The sequence below is a fragment of the Vipera berus genome (assembly GCF_964194415.1).
Source record: "Vipera berus genome assembly, chromosome: Z".
NCBI lineage: Eukaryota > Metazoa > Chordata > Lepidosauria > Squamata > Viperidae > Vipera > Vipera berus.
This window is the reverse complement of record NC_138205.1, coordinates 103,638,022-103,646,953: the sequence shown is the minus strand read 5'-3', so window position 1 is coordinate 103,646,953 and position 8,932 is coordinate 103,638,022. Positions and strand designations below refer to the sequence as shown.

Below are 8,932 nucleotides of genomic sequence, written 5' to 3'. Positions count from 1 at the left end.
AAAATAAACTGTGAATCTCTTTGCTACAAACAACAAAATAATTCTGTTGCGGATGATGACTACATTAACTATTATTTTTAAGGAAAGGCATTATTAGTTGCATATATACAAATTGTTGATAAATGATTTGGGAAATGTGTGACAAAATATATTCAGTTGGAAATCAAATGGTCTACACGTGTTATAGATATGTACATATCTATGTTTCCACTTGTATTGGTGTGATTCTGACTACAACTCAAAGAAAAGTGATAAAATCAGACACAAAAACTTTGTGTTATCAATTCAATATACTTTATTTGAAAGTTTTGCATTTATTTTTACACTTCAATTTTAAAGTTTATAAAAATAAAGCTGAGATGGGTGCCTAAAATATATGAAGACATTCTTATAAAATGCTTTAAATCTAATTAAAAGAAAAAAAATATTCCTGATTTTGAAATGTTTTGATAGTAATTTCTCATATTGGTGTTTATCTTCAACTATATGTACATGGTTTTTGACTTTACAAACAGAAAAATATCCAATTCCACATCTGTATTAAATAAACAGCAAATCTAAACATCTGCAATCTGTGTATCAACAATTCATCTACATTGGAATACTTGGTTGCTTCCTTTACATACATCTAGTGTTAAACTCAACTAAGGAAGGTTTGTTTTCAACAGTCATTTAAAGGATTTTGCTCTAAATATCTACATTTCTGTGAGCATGAAAATAAACTGCAATGTTGTTATACCCTAGGTATGATAGAAACCATGATATCAAGCATATCATAACATCAATTCATCATCATGAATTACACAATTTGAATCACTTGTTTGCTCTCATGATGTGTGTGACATCACTTTCCCATTGCTTCCCCATGATGTCCATTTGTTATATCAAGGAATCCTGCTTTAAAATTGACAGGAAGGTGAATACATTTGCATGTCTTCTTCAATCTTTTGCCTGTCAGTAGACTGTTTCCATGATGCAAAGATGTATGACAAGCCACACAGGACTGTGTTATCATATTTCTGCACATCTTTTTTTAACATTCAAATCTTTTATCAACCTTTCTTAAAATCTCTATAATTAGCAGATTTGATGATATCTATTAATGAAAACACCGCTATATGTACGTGTATGGTCCAAGCAGCCCATCAATAATTTTGTGATATACAGTATTTCAAAAGTGGTAATATAAAATAAGTTCATATCTTGGCATAAATGTTACATATTTCATACAGCACATTTCTACACTTATCAAAACTATCCTTGAAATAAATGTTCACAGAATTGCAACATTGTCATGATTGCAGAACATACATATGATATAGCATGGATACTCTAGAACAGACATGTCAAACTCGAGATGTCATGTGACGTCACACAACATATCGGAGCTTTTTCGCCATTGCCAGCAATGATTGTACGTTCTGCAATCATGTACATTCTGCAATGGGGTGGGCGTAGCTTCCCGATGACACGTCCGGCCCATGGGCCGGCAGTTTGACACCCCTGCTCTAGAATAACCGATGTAACAAATATTGGAAGAACAGAACATATGCAGTTTGATCCACGATGTTTCGTTGCAAACTGATCTAACATCACCTAGTAGAATGAGAAACAGATTCTTTAAATAGCAATAACTAACACACTATGTTACATTGATTAATGCAGCTTTGAAAAGGAACAGTAGATTGATGATGCTCTTATTCAAAAAGCAGGATATGGCTGAAAAACAAAGTACAATCTTTTATCTCATATAATGCTCCACTGAAAGTATGGTTTCAGTTTAAGGAAACTTTTATTACAGTTAGCCAAAAATCATCAATGAATTTTGATATAAAAGTGACTTGATTAGGACAGAACCATTCAGACTTTATTTATTTAATATGCTGCCATCTCATTAAAATGAGTTCTAATGGCTTAATTCTAAGGGTTGTGTTTTAGAGAACAGAGAAAACAATTCTAGATTAAACAGCATAATATACAAGGCCCATTGAGTATAGACACCACGTTCTTAAAGTATTAGATGCTACAATTCTTCCTTTTATCATGCTGAAGAGTTTAGATGCATTTTTAGAGTCTTGGAAGATTCTGCTCAGAAAGCTGCGTACGACTTTCTCCCATTCGCTGTGCACTGTGTCAGTAGCAATATTTGGGGTGGAACCATATCTTTTCAATTGAAGGCAATTGAATCTTTGGCTAGCTCTGCGATAAATAATCACTTTCTTTTGTGGATTGTTTGTTTTCATAGGCAAAGTTTCACTTCTTGATTTTTATAGCGGTGGTCATCCATGTTATCTCCAGGCAATACTAACAACTTTTTTTTTCAACTTTGAGAATAATGTTCTGATTCATCAGACTTTGTGGAAGGCTACAATTATATTACATTGCTTCAGTGGTGGGATTCAAATATGTGAACAGCCAGTTCTCTATGTGGATGCCTCTTCCAGAAGTCCATTCTGGGCCTGGGCAACAAAAAACTAGCTACTGGTTCTGTCAAAGTGGTGCAAACTGGCTGAATCCCACCACTACATTGCTTTCAATTTGGACTGGTTACATGGGAGCAGAGATAAGACAGTTAAGGACCAGAATAAAATAATTAAAACTAACTGGTTGACGCCAATATTTTTAAGAGTACAATACTGCACACTGTTTTATAAACATCCATGTATCTCAGGTTTAAGCAGAATCTCCGAACGTGTTGTATCCCTGCTGAACTAGAGTTAAATGCAAAGACAGCCAATTCATATTTTTTAAATCATCAATGATCCATTTCTAATAATTAACACTAAATAGGCTTCATCAATATTTCCCTTTCACCTCACCCCTTCCTTTTAATTATATAATAGGGGAACAAAAGAAAATTAAGACTTGACAAGAACAAATCTTACCTTAATCCACAATTTTTCTCCGAAACTTTATACACAAGCAGTGGTTTAATATTTAATTGAAGTACAGATAATTCATGCAATGGATTCTTTTAAATTTCAGGTCAGTATAAGAAATCTGTTTTACTTTGTAGTTCAACAACTAGGCTATTCTTTTATACTGCTTCTTCTGTTGTGCTAAAAGCATCAGTAACTACAGATATTAGTGATTATCTTCAATCAAATGTCTTTTACTGAATAGATGGTGTCTAGGAACACAATAGAGTGTCCCCTCCGCATCCCCATTCAACAAATGTAGAATTATTTAATCATTGTCACATATTTTTATTTTTATATACAGAGTTATCAAAGCTAAAACTTATCAGAAATCATAGACTCATTTCTAAGAACTACAAAAAAGAAGAAAAAATGAAGCTAATTAAATCTAACTAATTTCCCACAGCACCTTTTATATTGTACTGCTCTGTAAATTTTACTCTATTTAAACTTTTCAAGTTCACCTATGTTCTTTTCAAAAACAAGATCTAAAAGATACTACTGTATATCTAACAAGCTTTGTCTCTTTAGTAGCAAAATGCAAATATTATATTATGCAGCTCGTTCAGGTCATGTATTTAAAATCCTGTCTATTTTTAGTCTAATTAGATTAGCAGCTCACAATCTATAATGAACATTTTTGGAAAAAATGAAAATAATAATGTAAGAGCCCAGGTCTCCTACACTTGCAATTTTAAGACTACATACTACATTTTATCCCAGCTCCAAGGAGCTGAGAGATCCATTTCAGTAACTTGTAACATACATCATTTAAAAAAGCAACCATTTACACTGCAGATATACAATAAGATGGAAATAAATGTTGACCCTATTAATTGGGTTTGAATGCTGTTGCTAACCATGTGTCTTTATTAAATCAGCCACTTACCAAGCAAGAACCTGAGACTGCAAAAAAAATTTCTTGTAACTGTAAATATATTTACTCCCCAGTAAATCTCACTGGTTTAGATGAAGGCGTTTCAACAGAAATTCTGTTTAAGGATATAATCCTCAAACTGTAACCATCTAATAAACTGCATTGTAATGATCCTATAGAAAAGTCAGCTGATTGAAAATAATTCTAGGCCTTGAAAGCTCAAACCAGCCGAACTAGAAATGGCATCATTAAGATAATTCTATCAACATTTACATCAGTAGTGGGATTCAGATATGTGAACAACTGGTTCTCTGTGTGGATGCCGCTTCCGGAAGTCCATTCTGGACCTGGGCAACAAAAAATTAGCTACCAGTTCTACCGAAGTGGTGCGAACTGGCTGAATCCCACCACTGATTTACACCATTAAGTGAATCAGCCAACTGTGTTAGATACTAGCACATTCCATCAGTTTTGGAATCACTGTTCTCACTGGAGTGGAGAAAACCTGGTATATCTAGAGTTGTTCTTTATTTATAATTGCAGTTGCAATTCACTGGAATATGATTCCTCAAAAATAATGCTGCTGTCACTTCCACGGTAAGGAAATAGCATTTGTATATAACTTCTGAAGCACCCATGGCCTGGAATTACGTGAAGAATTCTCTCTCTCTCTTACCTGAGGGAGGCAGCACGGATTCCTCACTGGGTGAACATTAATGCCTTGCTCAGAAAAGAGAAACAAGAGGCCTATAAATGTAGAGTTCCACACAGGCTCAGAACCTAATCATCAAGCCAGTTTATAAAATTCCCACTGATTACTCTAAAACTGACAATTTTCTTTAGGACTATAGTTCAAATCAAAGTAAATATAATTTAACTTCAGACAGAAAACAGTTAATTATGTATATTTGCATTTCCAAAACATTAGACATGAAATATGAATATGTAAAATAAAATGACACATGTATTGACAAAAACATATTTTGATACGACAGAATATATAGACATTTTTTGTCATCTCCAAAAAATGAATTTCAAGTTCTAATGTTGAACCTATGGAATCTTACTGAGTGAAGTATTTAATCAATGAATGGTCATCTTAGGAGGGCAAACTCAGCCTCAGAAATCAACTTTTTTGTTCATATGGTGAGCCTATACAGCAGATGCACATAATTTGAAAGCTTTAGCAGAAGGCAGCAAATAGTCTCTTTGGACTGTAGGCACCCCAAAAGAAATAATTTTAGAATAGTAGAAGTGTAAAAATATAATAAGCTGTTTTAGGTGGCCTACTCCACTGATATCTTACATCAAAATGATTATTAAAACAAATACACAAATAGGGTTCACATATTACTTGAATTAGCTCACACAAGTTGCTAAGCCATAAACTATTATTTACAAAAAAAATGACTGAGCTCATATAATATGCTATAACATAACCAAACAAATCATTTTATGGTTTAGCATAACATGAGGGTCTATTCACTGGCACTGTAAGCAGTTTGAAAAAATAAATGCACATATTTAGGAAAGAGTGTGCTGATTTCTGATATTCACAAACCAGACATAGGCACCATAATAAGCCATAATGAGATCAACATTGTACATCCACCATTATGGAAATGATATAATTGTGTGCTTTCATCGTAACTCACTCAAATATTCATTCTTTGATGACACAGAATAGTCATTTCCCCCTCAATGATCTCTCCACAGACAAACATCCAACTGGAAAAACTGGATTTTGAAAACATTAGCAATGGATAGGAGAAACAATAGATCCTAATAATCAAAGTTTGTGATGTACCATGCATACCCCTCAAAAATAGGTATCACTGATAGGATATTGTCAAGCTAAACCTACCTAAACTGGGATTAAGAATATATGGTGCATGGCATCAGCAACCAGAGGATTTGTCATTAGCAAGGGTTTGAGAGAAAGGGCTTTATTTAGCCTTGGGAAGTCAACTTTAAATGACGTGAGATAATTTAGACAGAAAAGGAGAAGATGGCATAATCATACTGTTCAAACATCATGCCCTGTTGCTAGCCACTGGTTTTTCAATATTGCTACCTGCTTCTACTCAGGCTTACATCTCTGAAGTGAAACTAAATGTTGATTTCATTTTCTATGGCTTTGTATCATTTGCTGTTTCTCTTATGTTCTGCTGGTAAATCAGTTCTTCCTGACTGCCAGTTAGCTTCATTTGCCTATATTTCTTCAAGATTTTTATGTTTGAGCCTGCTATTTCATCAAACCTGTTTGTTTTGCTACCAATCTCTAGTACTGTTTTTTCTGATTCAGATCATTCTATCTTGAATCTCCCAGAACTCCACCACAATTTTAATCTAATTTATTGTGATTCAGTTGTACTTTCATTTTTCTATAGGCTTTTAACTGACAACATGCTCCTTATATGTAAAAGGAAAAGAAACTCTGCACAAATAAGTAGGTAATTCACTGCAAGTTCTTCATGAATTTTCTGCACAGTACATAATGAAAAAATATAAATGGGAATATATGTGAGTATGTACATTATCAAACATTCCAGTCTTGAACCTAGTACTTGAAAGGGCCATTGATTTCAGTAGGTGAAATGTCTATTTGGCAAGTGGAGGACTGAAATATTTATATGAATGCAACAGCATAAACAGTGAATGACCAGTTTTGAACAAAAGTCCAAATTATGTTGACTGAAAGCAAAATACCTGTTTTATTAACTCTGATATTTGCCAGCTACTGGAATGACTTAGATACGTTCATTGAAATGGAAGCAGGCACCAGACCTCTGTGCATGGGCTACAAATTTGCAATTCTAATTTTTATATACTAAAATTCCACTAGAATTTAGTAATTAGATAAATGGAAGCAAACAGGCTGCACATTTGAAAAAGCAATAAAGTAATCTTATTCTTGCAAGATCCTTTCAGAATGTACATTGAAACTGTCAAAAGCTTTTCTTTGCTAAATATACAACTGGCTGACTATACTAACTTTTGACAATATAATTAGCACTATTATGAACACAAAATGCTGAACATCCACAGAAGGAAACAAATTGCTGGATGAAAGTCAGTATTTATGTACCAAAGCAGTCTTCTAAATAAGGCTCTAGAGATTACTAATCTGCAAAAAGTTTATTAGCTTTTGGTGAGTTGACAGAGGAGATTTAAGCTTTGAGTGACTTCCAGCAACTACTGCTTTTCCAGACATTTCTGACAACCTGCTTGGTTTCTATGCTGGAAAAAGAAGGGTGATAGCACATTTCCATTCTCTTACCTACCTACAGTTCTCTCATCTACATGCTATTTCCTGTTCCTAATTAATCAGACAAATGCTTAAATTTAAGGGTATGCTGAAGTCTCCTTCAGTACAGTTGAAATTTCTGCAGACCAACATCCACTGTTTTCTGAAAACCTGACTCTTACTCCATTTAGTTTGTTACTTCCATGTGTTCTGCAACTAAAATTATATCTACATGTATTAATTAAGTGAAATATAATGAATAAAAGACAAGTTTATGATGAATTAATAAAATATGTGTGATTAATCTATCCTGACATAATGAAAAGTAGAAAATGTTTAAACTAGAAATTTTAGAAATGCTAGCAAATCTCATTAAAAGAGCACTAGGTAAAAGCTTTTAAAAAACACTGTAAATTTACTTAACCTTTTCAAACCCAATGTGTACTGGATTCTATTACTGGATGAATTTATATGTAATATGATAAAATATATAAGCCATAAAACAGATACTGTTAATTGCAAAGATACCTGAGATTGTATCTTTCTGAATTATCCTACATTTTAAAATAATTGTAATTTCTAGCAGCCAAGAAATCTGTACAATGTAACCTGTGAATAATGTATGCATATTTTATATAAACAAGTAACAAAATATATACATGAGCAGATAACTTTCAGCATTAGGAACAGTCATGAGAAAATGGCTGACAGCAAGCAGAACCAGCTTGAAATATATCGCTATCCAAGAGGCTATAATAAAAGGTACTAAAGATAAACTTCAGTGTAATATCTTGCAATAGAACCGAAAATGCTAGAACCCATTACATGTTATCTTAGACTGCAAACTTTGAATTGCATTATTTTGGCTATGTAAGCATACATTCAGGCCAAATCAAGAAAGCAGAGTAATGTTAAATACAGTGGTACATTCAATGTCCCCACATTCCTGCTAGAAATGAGACTAGCTAACTGAAACAATTCTCATAAACAAGACAAAAATTTATGGTGTGCTGGTGAACAGTGTAGCTGGTGCAGGCTGCAATACACACACAATACACAAAACACTCCTATCAAGCTGCAAGAAGATTTTGCCGGAAGACTTTTTCTCAGCATCCAATCTATTGTTCTTTAGCCCAATCCAAAGAGCTATAAATGATGGACTCCAAATGTGCAGCAAGGTTTTGAGTCACTTCTACATCAAAACTTCTCAGAGGGTCTTCTGTCACAGCCTAAGGAATTGTGGTCAGAAATGAGAAAGTGAAAAATTCTGCTGGAAACTGCAAGCCCCTCTGAGTTTTAGGACAAGTCCTTTGGATCAGAGCCAAGGAACTGAACTGGAGGCAGGAGAGATTCTTCTGCAGGTATTCCCTGAGCTAAGTCTATGCCAAACCTAAATGAACAGATATACATAAAGTTGAAAAATTTCTATTGCACATAGTTGGCAGCATGAATAGCAGAACAAACATTCACACATTTTTAAAGATAGTATGTTGAAACTAAGAGAAGCAATTAGATGTTCAGCTTAGATCTGTATGATATAGATGCAATAACTAGGATTCATCAAGGAGGATAGAAACATATCTAAAGAACAGAGGATACTATATTTAACCATATTCAACTATTAATTTATCTAGTCTGTACTATTTGTATTAAAGTTAAATCAGCTATTTAAAGTTCAAGGTTTGTCCTTTCTAACCAGTGGTGGGATTCAAATACTTGAAGAACCGGTTCTCTGTGTGGATGCCACTTCCAGAAGTCCATTCTCAATGGGGGAGGCCTCCCAAGCTCAGAATGCCCACTGGAAGTGTATGGACACCACTTCCGGAAATCCATTCTGAGTTGGGGAGGCCTCCCCCGTCCAGAATGGGGCCACGGAGTGCATGGACGACA

General features: G+C 34.1%; 1 protein-coding gene across 4 annotated transcripts in view; it reads right to left on the bottom strand.

Annotated features, from left to right (window-relative positions):
- Positions 1-264: 264 nt before the first annotated feature.
- Positions 265-8,932, bottom strand: part of CDK6 (cyclin dependent kinase 6) — a 128,538-nt gene continuing 119,870 nt past the window's right edge. For 3 of the 4 annotated variants that reach the window (XR_014028488.1, XM_081343858.1, XM_081343859.1), the window contains exon 9: positions 265-8,432. Coding sequence is in view for 2 of the 4 variants with exons in the window: in XM_081343858.1 (XP_081199984.1) it covers positions 8,339-8,432 (94 nt within the window). In the remaining 2 variants the exon portion in view is untranslated. The remainder of the gene's footprint in view (positions 8,433-8,932) is intronic. The other variant, XR_014028489.1, reaches the window with a different exon arrangement.